The sequence below is a fragment of the Microcebus murinus genome, chromosome 14 (genome assembly GCF_040939455.1).
Source record: "Microcebus murinus isolate Inina chromosome 14, M.murinus_Inina_mat1.0, whole genome shotgun sequence".
In the NCBI taxonomy this organism is placed as follows: Eukaryota; Metazoa; Chordata; class Mammalia; order Primates; family Cheirogaleidae; genus Microcebus; species Microcebus murinus.
The window spans coordinates 53,908,636-53,925,708 of NC_134117.1; the positions used below are offsets into that span (position 1 = coordinate 53,908,636).

Below are 17,073 nucleotides of genomic sequence, written 5' to 3' on the forward strand. Positions count from 1 at the left end.
TCTGAGGACACTCACACCCCATTTTAGCCCCCACCCCAACCCCGGCCAAAACTCACGTGCAGAGTTTGCCGGTGGAGTGAGGGAAGGGGTGGAGGCCAGGTATAGGGGTGAGGTTCAAATTGGCAGATTCAGATTAGAAGGCCAGACCTTAAAGTTAGAAACATGGCCACCTGTGCCCGGAGACAAGCCTGGGTTGCAGGACAGGGCCACACGGAAGGGCTGGCAGAGCTTCCCACATAGGGCAGGTGCCTTCCAAACAGGGTCCTATGCTGGAGGGAGGGAGCGAGGAACATAGCCTGGCTCCCCTGGAGTCGTGGGGTGTTGGGGAGTAGAGCATGGCATCCTGGAGTTGAGAACTCGGGCTCCCCTCTGTCCTTTGCTCATGATTACCAGCCCAGGTGGCTGTAGCAGCCACTGCTGTGTCTGGGACTGGAAAGGTCCCTGCGTCACCTGGGTCTTCCACGAAAGCTTGCCCTTTGGCCCTGCCCACAGGCACTGCTGAGGAGAACCTACCCCTCTTGACCAGCCCCCAAGGCCACTTCATCTCAGCAAGCACCCACTGGGCTGGTGGTTCTGGTCACTAGAGGCCCAGGGCAGCCCAAAGATTTGAGCCCCACCAGAAATGGCTATTCTCTTAAGGCATAGATATGAAGCCAGAGTGCAGTTCCCACTTGGAGATGGGTCCAGTTAACTTTGCTTTATCCTTCGGACATGGGTGGCACCTATGACCCCCTAGACAGACCCTACCCAGAGCACTGGTCTCTGAGGCTGAGCCAGAGCCGTTAGTCAGCTGTGCACACATCCTTCCTGGCAGAGGACCAGCTCCTTTACGTGCGTGCTGTGTGAGATGTGAGCCCCTGGAGTCAGAGCAGCTTTGGGGGAGCACCTGTAGAAAACTGGGGCGAGTGTGGCTGAGCCTAGACCCGCAGAACCCCTTGCTCCCCGTACCAAGTGCATGATCCGGTAGCTGTGCCGGGCCGCGCCTGGCCAGTGGTGCGACTGCCCCCTGCTGGGCTCTCACAGACTGGCCTCCCTGTCAGCTGCCCTCGCTTACCTGCGGCTGTCCAGGTTGCAGCACAGTTCCACATCCTGGGATCCCGCTCAGTCTCGGGCACACCAGGACAGCTGGTCACCTGCGGGTGCAGTGCCCCACCATTTCTGATTCAAGCCTGAGAGGTGACCCCACTACCAGAGTAGAGAAAGCCAGGCTCAGAGCCGGACAAGCCTGGAATGCAGGGAAGAGAGACAGCAGGGCTGAGCTACGACCCGTGTGATGTGGGCTTGGCTGGGTCCCTGGAGTTGGGTTCTGTGTCCAGGAATGGGGTTAGGGGGACACAGGAGACGGGGGCAAGGTGTAGTGGGCTTTGAAAGTGTGAGGTCCCATAGTGCACTGGGGTGGTAGACTTATGAATCAGGAAACAGAAGAATCTTCCCTCATTTGCCTTAATACAAGTACCCAGTGTGTGTTGGAATTGGCTTCCCAGAAGAGGACGCCGGCTCCAGGGCTGACGGAAGGGAGAGAGGGAACGTGTGCACGGGCAGGGGAGGAGTACCTGCCGGCCTGGCGCCGACTTCTATGGGCAGATAATTCACATCTGCGATGGAAATGACGGCTCTCTGGTATTCTTCCCCCCAAGTGCCAGCTGCCAATCGGATTGAATTAGATTTCACAGGGGTTTTTGCAATACATGGAATTCACCAGCAAATTACTCTTAAAGAGGGAAAATCAATCATTTGGAGCAGAGATAAGCTGAAGGCAAGGCAGCCTTGGATTGATCCCGTCTGTGCAGGCGTGTGTGGAATTCAACAGATAACCTGGGGAGAGGAGGAAGGGGAGTCGGGCAGAGAGGGGCAGAAGGGGGGAGGCGAGGAGGGGGGATCAGAGAAAGTGGTGGGGAGGAAGGTAGAAAGGGAAGAGAGGATGTCTTGGTCCATTCGGGCTGCTGTAACAAGCTACCATAGACTGACTGGGTAGCTTATAAACCTCGGAAACTTCCCTCTCAGTTCTGGAGGCTGGGAAGTCCAAGATCAAGGTGCTGGTAGGTTTAGTGTCTGGTGAGGGCCTGCTTCCTGGTTCCCAGATGCTGTCTTCTTACTGTGTCCCCACGAGGCAGGATGAGCAAGGGTCACTCTGGGATTCCTTTATAAGGGCACTAATCCCATTCACGAGGACTCTGCCCTCATGACCTCATCCTCTCCCAAAGGCCCACCCTCCTTGGGGGTTAGGACTTCAACATATGAATGAGAGGGGACAGGAGCATTCAGTCTGTAGGGGAAGAGAGGAAGTGAGGGAAAGATAAAGGAGAGAAGAAGAGAGAGACAAAGCAGTGATAGAGAAGGCAAGAAGAGAGGAGAAGGGAGCGTGAGGGACAGGAGAGAGATCTTGGGCTGGGGTGGAAAGCAATTTGAAAGAGCACAGTGGATGCCAATGGGCCTTAGAGAATTGCCCGGTCCAAGCTTCCCATTTTGCAGATCAGGAAACTGAGGCCCAGAGGGGGAAAAGGGGGGCCTTCCCCAGTCACACAGCAATAGATGGCAGCTCCAGAGAAAATGGATTCCCGGCCTCAGGCCCATGTTGCTCAAGGGCCCAAACCACAAAGGAGCTTAGGAAGAGGAACGTGGCTGGGACCAGAGCCTGAAACGAGGGCAGCGTCCTTCACCCCGATGCAAGCCTGAGAGGTGGCCCCCTCCCAGGTGGGGAGACGGAGGCTCCAAGCACCAGGAGCCAGACAAGCCTGGAGTGCAGAAGAGGAAGCAGGGCTGAGCTACAGCCAGCGTGGGCTTGGCCAGGGCAGGCGGGGCAGGGAACCTTGGTGCCCCCGTAGGTGTGGAGACTGGAGGGAGAAGCAGCACGCTTTGGGATGAAACAGGAGGGAGAGGCCTTCCCCTGCCCAGGTCCACTTTGCCTTGCCTGTTTGGGGTTAATTAAATGGAAGGACAAAGGAGTGATAAAGAATACATCTTCAATGGACTTTGATTTTCTGCTGCTCAATAGCATGGATCAGACCAACAGAAGGCACAGTGGGTAAGAGGGGACCGACAGCCCCCACCCGGGATGGACGTGGCGGGTCCCCTCACCCCTGCCAGCATCCAAGCCTTGGCCCTCTCTGCCTGCTGCTCTCATTCCGGGCCAAGGTCTAGGCATCAGCCCCTCCCCAGGGGTACCTCCTCCCCTAACGACCCCTTCTAGAACAATAGCGGCTCTCCTTTACTAAGCGCTTGCCAAGATTTGACAGCTCACCTACAACAGCCCTGTCGAGTAGGCGTCATTCTTCCTGCTTTGCAGATGAGGAAACTGAGGCTCAAGGAGGTGAAATTGCTTGTGCAAAAACCACACACCTGAAGGGGACAGAGCCTGAGTTTAGGCTCAGGTCTGACTCCAAAAGTTGTGCTTTTAACCACCACTAGTTTAGGGCTTTCTACCCTGGAATCTGGGGTCTTGGGGGCTCTTTGCTTACAGGCCTGAATTGCAGATGGGGTAGGTTTCCGTGAGGGTGGCACTGATTCTGGGGGCCCCTCTCTGCAATCCACGTCCCCTGCCCCGTTCCAGCTTGGGCTGAGGGTGTCCTGCCAGCCCACAGTGCCTCCTAGGGGCCTGCTGAGACCCCTGACCCTTCTCCCTCACCGCAGCATCCGCCTAGCCCCACCACCCCTGCACACAGATGGCCTCCGTTCGTGTTGCCTTCTGCAGTCCACTCTGCAATCCTGTGACCCTGGTATGTCCTCTTCTGTTGAAAGGAACTAAGGTCCCCTCCAGGGGCATGTTGTAGTTCATAGGGTGGGGTGAGGGTCCCTTGGCATTTGGGGTACACAAGGCCCCTGCCACCAAGGAATCTCCTGGCTCAGGCAAGAGGACACAATTCACACGCTCACAAAATTCGCTAGGGCAAAGAAACAATAGCGCTTTCATTTAACCCTGTGAGGTGCGCTTATTCCCCCCACTTTGCAGATGAAGAAACTGAGGCTCTGGGAGTGGGAGTGAGTTGCCTAAGGACATACTGCTGAGAAGTGACTGAGCCTGTTTGGATCCCGCTCTCTTGCCACTGCATCACACCACTGGGTCACTAACCCAGGTACCACCCTGACTGATGGCAAAGAGAGAGGGATGAACAACCTGAGGGGCGCACTGGTGTCTTGGTCAGCAGGGCAGTGCCGAGGGCGAGAGAGGCAGAGGGATGAAGGGGGCATCTGCAGGCCTCAAGTCCAGGGAGGGAGCCTGGAGGTGGGTCCAGCCTTCCTACCCTGAGGGACTGGGTCATCTGCAGGTATGCAGGTGCTCAGAGCTCTCAGGTGACATGTGAAAGCCATACTCAAAAAGAAGTCAGGCCACTCCTACCCAGCCTGACAGCAGCGGGGGGCCAACCTGAAATCAGCAATCCTGCAGGAGGAAAGGCCCATGTGCCCGAGGTTCAATAGGTAAACCCCACCCTCGCCCTCCCTCCCTCCTTCCCTCCCACAGCCACAGCTGTTTGCTGAGGGCCTGGCACATAATAAACGCTCAGTAAATAGCCGCAAACCCACACTGGGCCAGGCGTAAGGGGCAGCTGGAACAGGAGCTACAGAGAGCAGGGGGAGCAGTGCAGGCTCTGGCCGCTCCCAAGGCTGGAGCTCCCGAGGGGCAGGAGGGCAGGGTTTGGGGAAGCTGGGGGCTGGGCAGCCCCTCCTGGCAGCCGGCTGATAAGGCGCTGCCCTGGCGTGGGGGGACATCTGCGGCCACCAGGAGCAAAGTGCCAAAGCCGAAGCTGCATTTCACGTGTCCTTTCCGTCCAGATAAATAAATAAATGCAGCCGAGCCTCCGTGCGGCCTCCCCGCGGGCAGCCGCCGGCTCCCCAGCCGGGCTCGGCTATCAGCCTTCTCATCGCCTCTCCCAGCTGGAAGAGAATTTAATCCACGGGCTCCTCTCCGCACACACCAGGCTCCTTTTGATGTTGCTCTTTATCTCCCTCCCCAACAAAATCGCCCCTGGACAGCTCCCAGAGTACCTCCCGCCTCCTCCGCAGGAAGGCAGCCCAGAGTGGGACAAGGGCACTGAGGAGGCCCAGCGGGAGTAGGGAGCGGCGCACCCCACCTCCCCTCCTGACCTTGGTGGGCGCGCCTGGCCGTGGGCCTCGTCCTGCCACTTGTGGCGTGGGGAGGGGACAGTGCACCACGCCAGCGCGTGGCATCACACTGGGAGCACTGGGAGCGTGTTCTTGGCGGGAAGGCTGGGACAGCCAGGTGGCTGAGAGCTCTGACTCCCCAGGAGGGAGTTCCAGCCCTTCCTCCACAGCTGTGCGGCTTGAACCGGGGCACTCTCTGGCCTCAGTTTCCCTCTTCAGGAAAGGGGTAGGCTGATGCTGATGTTCCTGGACTGTTGTGTAGATTCTGGTTAAGGCATGCAAGCCCATAGTTGCGGGTTGACAAATGCTTGCGTTTAACAAATGCTGTCGTTATAAAAGGCTCCCAGCTGAGGGCTGCAGTCAGTGAGGGGTTTGCACTAGCTTAGCAAACTGGGTGACTCTCCCTCACACACACATACACTGAGGGCTGACAGTCACAAATCAAGTCCAAGCAGAACTGGCCCTTTGGGCAGGTTCTGGAAGCTGCAGGCTGAGCGTTCAAAGAGACTTGGTCAGAAGGTGGCCTGGGGTCCTAGCAACTGCAGTGTGAAGGAGAGGGGGGCAGGTCTCAGTCACTGAGACCCAGAGCACTCTCCTGCGGGGTCAGGAAGCTTGTCTCCTTTGGGTGCTCCAGCCTCCCCAGGTACTTAACCTGAACCTATGCAGAGCTCACACCATCTCCAGGCGTCCCTTCGGTCCCGCATGGCCGACCTCAGCTGCACAGGACTGGCAATTGGAGCCGCCCCAGCCCCCTCGTGGTTCTGTCTTCTCCGCTCACACACCGTATCTTGCGGGTCGATTCTCTTCAGTTCTCAGACTTGCTCGTCCCTGGTCTCGCCCATCCCAGTGGTGTTCAGACATCAGCGTGCGTCAGAATGCCTGGCAGGCTTGCTTGCTGAGCCAGGGTGCTGGAGCCCACCCCCAGAGTTTCTGATCTGCAGATCTGTCTCGTCGTGGCCCCCACATTGGCATTTCTAGCAAGGTCCCTGGTGATGCTGATGCTGCGGGTCCCAGTGCCACACTTGGAGAACCACTGTTCTACCCTAGTAGTCCTCACAATTGGGGGAACATTGGCACGAGTCACCTGAAGAGCTTTACAGAATCCAATGGCTGGGCTTCCACCCCCTCCCCTGGTCTGATTTCCGTGGTCTATGCTGCAGCCTAGGCATGGGGTATTTTAAAGCTGTCCAAGTGATTTGGGCATGTGGCCGGTGGAGGCACCACTCTGTGCCTGTCCCATGCTCACTTCTCTGGACTCCTGTGGGTGTCCGCGAGCTGCTCTCCCTGCCCCATTGATGTCTTCCAAACTCTGGCTGTGCTGCACGGTTCCCTGGGCACCATGGCAACGATGCAGCTTTCCCCGCCCCCCAGAGGTTCTGACACAGTGGCTCTGGGCATCTACATTTGTTTTTAGAGCTCTGCTGGCAGTTCTGATCTGGGGTGAGGACAGCACTGGTGTGACTTGCATGTGGCTCCACATTTCCCTAACACGAGTCCTGTGCAAATAATAATAAATCATTGATTACTTATTCCCCACTCCATGCCTTTGCTTAGGCTGGTGGTTCTCATAGGGTGGTCTTGGATCAGCATCACCTGGAACTTGGTTAAAAATGCAAGTTCACAGCCTCCAACCCAGACCTACAGAATCAGAAATCCCGGGGAAAGGAAGGGGAGAGGGTAACACTCTGCAGTTTAACAAACCCTCTGGGTGGTTCTGAGGCATACTAAGGAGCGTGTTCGAAGACACTTCCTCCACCTGGAATCCCTTCTCTGCTAGTCCAAAATTGTCCAAAAGGAATACCTTCCTCTGTTCCTAGCACCAGCTCAAAACTCCCCTTCCTGGGGCAGCCCCCCTTCCCTCACCGCTTGGCCTCCCCTTAGGCTCAGCCCAGAGTGCTCAGCTCTGCCGTTGCCATTGGCTCTGGTGACCAACACTGCAGAGTGCAGGACCAGCGCGTCCCAGGCAGTGCACTTGTGCTGCAGCGGTGGGTCCCAAGATGACCAGCCCGGCACTTCCTTTTGCCTGGGAAGCTGCGTGGGGTTGTGGGAAAGTGCACTGGCCTTGGAGCTGGGCCTGAGCTCGGACTCTTATCCCTCACTCTGCTGCCAAGTCCCTGTGCAGGCGTAGACATCTCACTCAACCTCTCTGAGCTCCCTTTCCACGGGAGGGGGTCTTCATCTCCACCCCACAGTCATGGGAAGAGTAACCAAGTGAGGGTGAGGAAGAGCTGCTGAAGCCCAGCCACTCCTGAGCGCCTGCTGTGTGTCCTGGTCTCATGAGGGGTTTACACTGCCCGAGGCACGGTCCACAGCCTCAGGGGGCTTTTTACAGTCCGCAATAACCGCACAGGGGACTGTGTAACCAGGGGATGGAAGCCCTGCAGCCACTAAGGAAAATGAGGCAAATACTTGGTACTTACAAGGTGTTTTGAACAGTGCCTGGCACAGAGCAGGTGCATAAACATGTGCTGTGTTGTTTATTGTCCTTGTTAGCGTTGTCATCTATTTGTGTAGTCATGGAGCAATTGCAGAGACATAGTTTTACATGGAAAAAAACCGGACACAGAGCAATATGTATAGCATGCTACCATTTGTGTCAAAGAAGAGAGCATATATAATGGTCATATAAACATGGATTTCGTGGAGAAAGAGACCAGGGAATGGGGTGTGATGGCTTCCTCTGTGTTCTTGAGTAGCCCGGCAGGGAGGAGAGGGAGCCGTGTTGTGTGCTCTTTATGCATTTTAACTATTGGAAAATTTTCCATGTGTCTGCTTATCATGTCTGTGGCAGTTTACATGTTAGGAAAATACAAAGATGACAATGTTTGGGTCTGTTTCCTGCAAGGGTTTTATCCAGGCTCCCGGGAGTGGGGTGCAGGGATGGGGCGCCACCCTCCCAGCCCATGCTGTGGCCTTCTGGGAGGGAGTGGACAGAGATGAGGGACATGGGCGCCCTGCCCCCCTCTGGCCTCCGCACCCTTCATGCCCTGCACCTCTTCCTTCTGGGTCCTGGGCTTGTCCCTGTCCTGCTCCACTGCCCAGCACACCTGCGCAAACACACGCCCTGGCCATCCGAGGCCGGAGGGGGTGCTCCCCCAGGGCAGCTGTGGCCCTGGGGCCACCTCGGGCTTCCCTTCCTCACCCTGACCTGGATCTCACCGACTTTTCTCTCCGGTTCCTTCCTCCTCTCCATACCTCTCCGGCTGCTTCTGTCTGTCTCCGTATCCTTTGACTGCCGACTCCCACTCACAGAATTTGGTAAGTGAGCCTCAGAAGGGCAGGGCCTGGGCTTGGGGAGGACTCGCGGTGGGCTGCTGGGCAGTGGGCTTCAAAGAGGGCACAGCTCAGCCCTTGATCAGCCTCTGGGGCCTGCAGGTCCTGGGGTTGAGGGCCCAACGTTCAGGGAAGGAGAGGTGTTGGTTGGTGTCACCTGTTCAGAGCTGTCACAGTCTGCTGGCTTTGGCTATTAGTGCCCCTTCGGGCATTTAATTGGTCCCCTCCACCTGACGGATGGATTCCACACCGGAGAGAACTGGAAACTGCAGCCCGGCAGGCCCAGAGGACAGTTTCCGCCACAATCTGTGGGGAGCCGCTCTGGAGGCTGGGGGCTCTGAAGTCCCTGCTGCTTGTCTGGACCCCAGAATTGGCAAGAAAGGGCTAAGGGGGCTCAACTTCCCCCACCCTGCTCAAACCCTCTGCACCAGGGACAGGGCACAGGCTCTGAGAAAAACTTAAATGCAGCAAGTACCCTTATCTTGCCAGTTTGGTAAGATGGAGAAAACTCAGGAGACTGCTGGATAGACAGTAACATGCATTCATTCCACAAATGTGTGGCACACTTGTGGGGCAGCTCTCGGGCATGAGAATCCAGTGAACTCTCAGGCTTCGCTGAGGGTGTCATTTCCTGGCCGGACACCCTGCCCTAAGTGAGACAGGAACCATCCTGCAGGGACCATCCCCTTGGATCATGTAAAGGCTTCTGGAACCAGGGTTGCCTGGCTGTCCTCCATCACCAGGGACAGGTTCCAGAAGGGAGTCCCCCAACATGCCCTCAGCAACCAAGAAGAGAGGACAGGCTTCCTTTGCCAGCCGCTGGTTCAATGGAAAAGGGCCCATGTGCAGAGGGGCTGTGCCAGCACTGGGCCGGGGTGGGTCCATGAGCAATAGGACCTGCCTGTGGACTGAGTGCCCTGGTCGGTGACCTACTGGGCATCTGCAGCAAGGGTCTGGAGCAGGCTCTGGACTGGTTACAAATCACAGGCTGCCCACCTGGAGGAGTTCGGGGGTGGGGGTAGTTTCCCCCATGCAGGCAGCAAAAAGAAGCTGAGTCACATTCCAAGCAAGCCAGACTTCAGGGAGTCAGGAAGCTGCATCTCCCACTGTCAGCGATGGCTCCTCCTCCCGATCTGGGGTCTCTAGTAACATGGACACATCACATGCTTTGAGGATGAGTTGGGGGTATCTGAGGGCTCAGTGAGCCACAGCCCTGGTTAGAATGACCAGAAACACTGAGCTAGAGTGAGGCACCCCACCCCCAGCTCCTGAAGCTATGGCTTGGGCCATGATGGCGTGGCTGCTCAGTGGTCAGCCTGGGATCCAGCATTCCCCAGGGCTGGCCACAGCAGTTCACTTTGCCACTCTGTCTTCTGGGTTGTTCCAGTTCATGTGCAGGCAAACCGGTGTTCTTCCCGAGTGGCTGCCTCCAAAGGAGGAAGGGGGCCCGGCAGCAGCCTCGTCCCTCGTGTCCTCTCCTGTCCAAGCCTGTCGTGGCCACTTAACTGCTTCTCTTCCTTCCATTCCCTTCTCACCTGTTTCTCTCCTACCCTCCGTCTCCCTGCTGGGTCTTGCAGCTGGCAGGTCCCTCCCCAGGTGAGGTCACTGGGGCCGAGAAAGGGGGCAGGAGATGGAAATGAACCAGCCACCTGGAGGGGACATTGTGGGCATCCGACAGGATGAGGATGGCAAAAAGGAAACTTCCAGAGGGCCTAGACATGGCCAGGTGGGGTCTGGGTGCAGGGCCAAGAAAGCCCTGCTCTGCCCCCACCTCATCCACTGCCCCCACGAGCAGCTCCCCCTCACCCTCGGGGGGGCCCTGGCCACCTGCGCCCCTTCTGACAGGTTTCTCCTCCATTCTCCACCCAGGGCCTGAACAGCATGTTCGAGGTGTACCTGGTGGGGAACAACTCCCACCACTTCATCATCTCCCCCACCTCCGTCCAGGGGAAGGCGGACATTCGCATCCGGGTGGCCATCCCGCTGGACTATGAGACCGTGGACCGCTACGACTTCGACGTAAGCCCCGCCCCCACTCACCGACTCCTCGGGTGGGGTGGGGTGATTTCAGGGGAGTCTGGGTGATAGGGGGTGGGTAACACCATTGCCTTAAATCCCACCTTCACTGCTCCCCACCTTCCCTTGCGGATGTGACCAGAGAAGCCCACTGCCAGATGGCAGGGGCCGGGCAGAGCCTCCCATTTTCAAGGAGGACAGGAAATGTCCAGGAACTGAGTGGAGTCTTACAAGGCATGCCACAGCTCCAGCCGCATCAGGAGGCTCTGCTGCCCGGCTGCCAGCCCACCCCTGTCAGCCCCCTCCCTGGCAGAATGAGTGGCCATCCCTAGCCCTGTATAGCAGTGAAGGAGGGGCTCACAGCGGGACACAGCTGGGATGGGCAGTGGCCCTCATAGGTGCTCTAGGCTGGGACCAGCCCAAGGAGGACTTATGGGGACGAGGGCTCTGGGAGCATGTGGGGGTTACCTGGGCCCCTCCTCTGCACACCCAGCTCTTTGCCAATGAGAGTGTGCCCGACCACGTGGGCTATGCCAAGGTGAAGATCACCCTCATCAACGAGAATGACAACCGGCCCATCTTCAGCCAGCCCCTGTACAACGTCAGCCTGTACGAGAACGTCACCGTGGGGACTTCCGTGCTGACGGTCCTGGTGAGTCCCCGCTGTCCTGCAAGGCCACTGAGCTCTCTGGGGCAGACCACAGTGAGGCAGCCAGAGGGATTTTGTCCATGGAGTCTGGGCAGTCAGGGAAGGGGGCGCCCCCAAGTCCCCTGAGGCTGTGTCTGTTGATGTATGAAGGCTTCTGGGCTCCGTAATGGGCTCTCTTGGCTTAGGCTGCAGCATGGGAAGGGAGCCAACCTGGGGGGTGACAAACTAGGCTGAGGACACTGGTTTCCTGCCTTTTCCCTGAGAGGGACTGCGTGTGGGTGTGCCAGGAACCTTGGAAGCCCTGGGTGGGTGGGAAGGTGCCATCCATCTCTGGGGAGGGCAACCCTTCCCTATCTGGGCACAGGCCCCAGAGAAGAACTTGCTCCTTGAGGTGCTGGATGCCCATGGCTGGGACCTGCCCTTTGACAAGGGGCCCTCTCAGTGTCCATTTGCATCAGTCAGTACTGTTGGTTGCAACAGACAAAAACCCTGAAGTGGTTCAAGCAAAAAAGGGTTGGCTCATGCAACTCAAAAGTTTACATGGTTTCGGGCATGGCTGCACCCAGGCACTCGATCATGCAGGAGTCCTGTCTCCAGCACCAGGCTCTGCTTTTTTGTATTGGCGGAGATGGGCACCAGCACCTCTAGGCTGAATTTCTACCAATTTATCAACACTAGTGGGAAAAAATCTTTTTCAATAGCTCCAACTGATTCTTATTGACCCAGCTCTTCAGCCATCCTGGAACCACTTGTGATTTTGGTGTGCCACGGATGGGTCACACTCCCTCTCATGGAGCCAGGAATAGAGGCAGCCCTGTCTATATTACACTGGCTGAAAATGGGGAGGGGGCTTCTATTGTAAGAAGACAAGGGGTTGGATGCTGAGCAGATCAAAGTGGTAGATGTGTGGCATTACCCATAGTAGGTGCTCAATAAATGTTACAGGGTTAAACTCACTGCCGGCCCCGCCCTGCCTACCTGTGGCCCTGGAGTCCTTGCATCCATTCTTGCTTCATCCCCACCCCAAGCCGAGACATTGCCTATGAAACCAGGACCCCAATCCAAAGTGTGTTTACTCTACAGACAGATGGTACGAAACTACACTGAGCCCCCAGGCCTTCCCATCTGACAGTTATTAATATTTCAAACAGATGTTTAGCTAGTCAGGCCGTCAGACGTAAACAGTAAGTCTGCTACAGCTGTTTCCTCCAGCTCCTGGCTCTCCGGCTTTCACCAGGACACTCCCTGTAATAAATCTCCTGGTGCTTGAGGCCCCAGGACCCTCCTCCAGCCTCTCAGAGACCCAAAGGGAGTGTCTTCAGCCCCCCATCCCTCCTTGAATGTCAGGGCGTAGGGCACCCACGCAGCCTGGGCTTCAGGGGCCTCACCGGGGGTGGAGGGCCTGTCTCCCACAGGTCTGGGACCATGTGGCAAAGAATTCTAGTGTCAGATGTGGGCTTGGTGGGTGTCAGAGGATTTCTTCCTGGCATTCTTCCTGGGGACAGGGGCTCTCACATTGCAGTTCCAAGTTTCTGCGGCTCTGGGGAAGGGTTGGGGAAAACTTTCCTATGGAACAAGGGTTAGAGAAGAGACACCCCTGGCTGGTGGCGCCAAGGACAGGTGTGTCAGGCCCAGTGCAGTCTGGGCTGGCACTGGGGAGTGCACTCTGCTGCATGTGCGCCGCACCCCTCAGACCGGGTTTTATGCAGAGCTGGAGCAGCTCCAGGCCCTGCAGTGGACCCACCTGACCCTCCTCTAGTCCCTCGCCCAGGCCCCCTCGGGTGGTTCACAGATGAGCTCAGCCTCCTCTGTGGCCACCAAGGGCCTCTGCCCAGGGCTGACCGATCCAGCCAGCCTGTGGTTCCCCGATTCCTTCATCCAAGCCTCACCCACCTCCTCCTCCAGCCCCAGCCCCAGGGTTCGTGGCATGGTGAGGTGTGGGGGCTGTCGCACCAGGCCATGGCTCCCACAGCAGGGCTGCGTGCCTAAAGGAGCTTAGGACCTGTGTGCTGGCCTGTCCGTGTCACCTGAGAGCCTTCATTTCCTCATCCACAAAGGGGGCACGACACCTCCCAGTTTACCTGTTGTAAAGAGGCTGTAAAAGCATCTGGATCACCCACCCACCCACCAGCCTCTCCTGGTCTCCCCAAGGTGCTTCCAGAGCGCCCAGCCCGCAGCGAGTTTCCCGGCCACGCCACCCACACCGCCCCGCCCTGCCCCGGGCTCCCCACCCTGACGCCCTCCTCTCTCACCTGGGGTCAGCCTGATCCCTCCACCTCCTTTGCCTCAGGAGGGGCTGAAGTTATAGCCGCCTGCTCAGGGACTGTGAAATTCCTTCTCCCTGACCTTTTCTGGGATGTTATTAAAATGTTTCATGGGCAGTTGTGTCAGAAAAAGAATTATGAAGAAAAGGAAAATGTTTTAATTTGCACCGAAGGCAGGAGCAGAGCCTGCTGCCAGGGGCCTCCCCGCCCCCCAACCTGGCATGGCGCTGCTTCAGTGGCCGGTCACCTGTCCTGGGGGAAGGTGGTGGTTTAACAGTGGTTTGGGGAAGCTGGCGTAGGAAGGGCTGTCCCTGCCAGCCTGGGTGTTTGGCGGGAGTAGAGGGGCCAGGCCTCACCTCCCTGCTCCTCGGCTGCCCTCAGCCCAGGTTTTGAGGCCCTGACAGCCTCCAGGGACAGCAGAATGAGCTCCCACTGGTGGTCAGGACAGAGTGAGGACCTGGAGTTCAGAGGCTGACCTTTTGCCCTAACTCTGCTCCTGCTGGGGTGACTCGGGCAAAAGCTGCTTTCCCTCTTAGCGTCATCCATCTGCAAAACAAAGATGATAGATTGAAATGTGTCCCGTGGTACCTTCTAGACTTAGTGCCTGGGGCACTCATGCCAGAGGCAGGGGATGGCTGAGATGACCTCTAGGACTGACACTATTACTACTGCTGCTACTGCTGCTACAGCCATTTCAACAGCTGTCGTTGAATACTAACTAAACCATGCACTTTATACACCTTACAGTCATCTCTCAGTATTGGCGGGGGATGGTTCCAGCATCCCCCCCTCCCCCCAAAATCCCAGTATACTCACGTCCCGCCATTGGCCCTACAGAACTCACACATACAAAAACTCAGTATGTGTGGGCTTCTCGTTCCTGGACACTGCATTTTCGATCCACGTATTTGGTTGAAAAAATTCACATATAAATGAACCCGTGCAGTTCAAACTGTGCTGTTCAAGGGTCAACTATATTTCTAACCCAGTAAGTAGATGCCATTATTCTCACCTTGCAGATGAGGAAACTGAGAGTCAGGGAACTTAGTAATTTGCTCGGGGTCCCAGGGCCAATAAGTGACTGAACTGGAATTCACACAGAGACTCCTGACCCCGAGCCACAGGTTCTTAACCAGTCGGCTGCCCGTCCAGAAGTTTCTGTGCTGGACCACAAAGCCTTGGCCTGTAGCAACATTCAGAGCTGAGGGTAAAGAAGGCTGGAGAGTATTAATATTCCCTGCAGCACCCAAGGGGACAGGCCACAGGGTCACTCTAAGCATTGTGTTCGTGAGTGACACTCTTGACCCTTAGAACCGGTGGTACCATTGGGTAAGTTTTCACCTCTTGGGCCCCAAGCTGCTCAGAAATCAGAGCCGTGTGAGCTTTTTCACTGAGATCAGGGAGACTTGAGCTCTTGGCTCTGGGAAGCAGGAATCCCAGGGCAGCAGAGCTGTCTTCTTTAGGAAAGGCTTCCTGGGAGGAGGAAGGACTTAGGATGAGTGTCAGCAGGAGCTGGGCCTCTGAAGGGTGATCACACAGGGGTGGGTATGCAGGGGTACATGTACCCACACACATGTGGGTATGCCTGTGGGGTATATGTGGACATGGCATGCTTTTGTGTGCCTGTGCATGTATATGGTTTACAACCATGTACACTCAGGGGTATGTGTATACCATATACACATGTGTGTATGCATGTGTGTGTGCCAGTACATACACATGTTGCAACTATATGCATTCAGGTATGTGTGCACACAATATACACACATGTGCATATGCACGTGTATACATGTGTGTACATGTATGTGCATGGAGAAGTTTGTGGATGATGCTGGTAGCTCCCTATCATCTAGGTTGTATGGTTTGTTTCCGTCTCACTTCCTGGGCTACTCTGTGACTCTGGCCTCCCAACCCCGACTCCTGACCTGGCAACAGAAGTCAGGTGGGAAGGCCAAGGAGTGTCTTGTCCTGGGAGCCTGCTAGGCATGGGGCAGCCCTGCGGCCTGGCCAGCCAGTGTCTGGGACCTGGCAGGGTTTGTGGGTGCCACTGGGCAGTATGAGAGCTACAAGAGTAATCCAACCATTCATTCATTCATTCAACAAATGTTTGTTGAATACCTACCTAGCCTAAGAAATGAATCTTTACACTAAGTATTAACTTTATATTAAATATTACTTGCTATGATGGAGATATCAGGGAGCTATGAGAACCTATAACAGGCCTGACTTTGGGGTCCAAGAAGGCTTCCCTGAGGAAGTGGCATTTGGTAATCATTAACAGATGAATGAGGAGAAGGAAGAACAGTGGAGAAAGAGAGAGCAGCATGTGCAAAGGCCCTGTGGCTGGAGTGCAGCGAGGGGGGTGTGATGTGCAGGGAGGTGTGGTCCTACTCTTTAGAAATATATGGGGCTTGGCTGCCTCTCTTCTTTTCACATTGATACCCACCCCAAATATGCCTGTTGGGACACGGTTCTGACAGTGGGAAAGGCCCATATCAAACCATGCACATGCCTTTGCCTATTCCATCCTTGCAGCAGGGGTGGGCATTTGGACAGCTGGCAGAGGGTGCACCTGGGACGTGCACTGAGCCAGCTTGGCCCCCTGCAGCACAGGGCTCATGTCCCTGGATTTATTAGCTCCACGGCCCCTGGGCAGTGGGGAAGTGTGCTGAGGAAGAACAGGAAAGGAGGCCACCCCTGGGGCAGAGCTTCCTGAACTTCAGGGCATTCACTCTCTGCTCCCGGAGGGTGGAGCCCAGCAGGAACGGCAGAAGATGGACTGTCAGACAGACAGGCTTCTTCCCCAGTCAGGCAATAGAAGCAAGGAGAGGCACTTGACAGTCCTGCGCGGGCAGCTGTGGGCCTGGGGAGCAGCTCACGTTTGCTCAGCCCTGGGGTAGAGCACCACCTCTGGGCTCCAGGCAGGCCTGCTGGGGCCGGAAGGCACGATCCTCTCTGGCCTCCCTGCCCCCTCTTCCCAGCCTGTCCCTGAGAGGCTGCTGACATCTCGGGCAGGGTCATAAGTCATCAGGGAGGGAGGACCTGGAATCCTGTTTCAAGTGTGCTGGTCACTCCTTCCCTGGGACATGGCTTTCTTCCTGTCGTACAGGACAGTCACCGCCCAGCCCGCGTGGCCAGGTTGTCCCGAGACATAGTGCGGAGACGCGGATTAAATTGTTAAGACTGACAGATGTCAGGAGAGGGTGTTATCGACATATCATTGGCCGAGGGGTCTGATCTGGCTGCCCTCCACCCCTTCAGCCTGTGTGCAAGCCCAGCTCTGCCACGGTGGGCCCTGGGCAAGCCTCAGTTCCCTCCTGGGGCGATGACCGACCAGGATTCTACCTGGGAGGGTGATGTGAGAACCGAGTGAGACTTGGCGCAGAGCCTGGCTGGGAACAGGCTCAGGACATGGCAGCAAGTCATGTCTAACCTCCTGCTGAGGCTCTGTGGGGCACCAGCCCTGACAGGGACACCACCTCGGGGTCGCAGCCCTGCCTTGGCAGCCGTGTGACCTGGGCTAGCGCCGAGCCTCTGGGGCCTGGTGAGGCGATGGGGCCAGGTGCTGGCTCCGGGCTGTCTGGCCCCATGAGGTTGCAATCCCAGTCGCTCTGCCCAAGAGAAAGGAGAGTTGCTCCTGCAGTTTGGTTTTACTCCCAGCAACGTGGACATGCCTCCCACCCTACGAGGGTCCCCCACCCACCCACTGGCCTCTAGAGCCCCTCTCCTGCCCTGCGCCCCCCTCTCTCATCCCCCCATCTGGAAGTTTGG

General features: G+C 56.9%; 1 protein-coding gene across 1 annotated transcript in view; it reads left to right on the top strand.

Annotated features, from left to right (window-relative positions):
- LOC105870175 (cadherin-23) overlaps window positions 1–17,073 on the top strand; it is a 298,328-nt gene that overhangs the window by 231,660 nt on the left and 49,595 nt on the right. Inside the window, exons 12-14 of the mRNA XM_012762567.2 lie at window positions 8,353–8,358; window positions 10,243–10,392; window positions 10,883–11,041. Coding sequence (XP_012618021.2) covers window positions 8,353–8,358; window positions 10,243–10,392; window positions 10,883–11,041 — 315 coding nt within the window. The remainder of the gene's footprint in view (window positions 1–8,352; window positions 8,359–10,242; window positions 10,393–10,882; window positions 11,042–17,073) is intronic.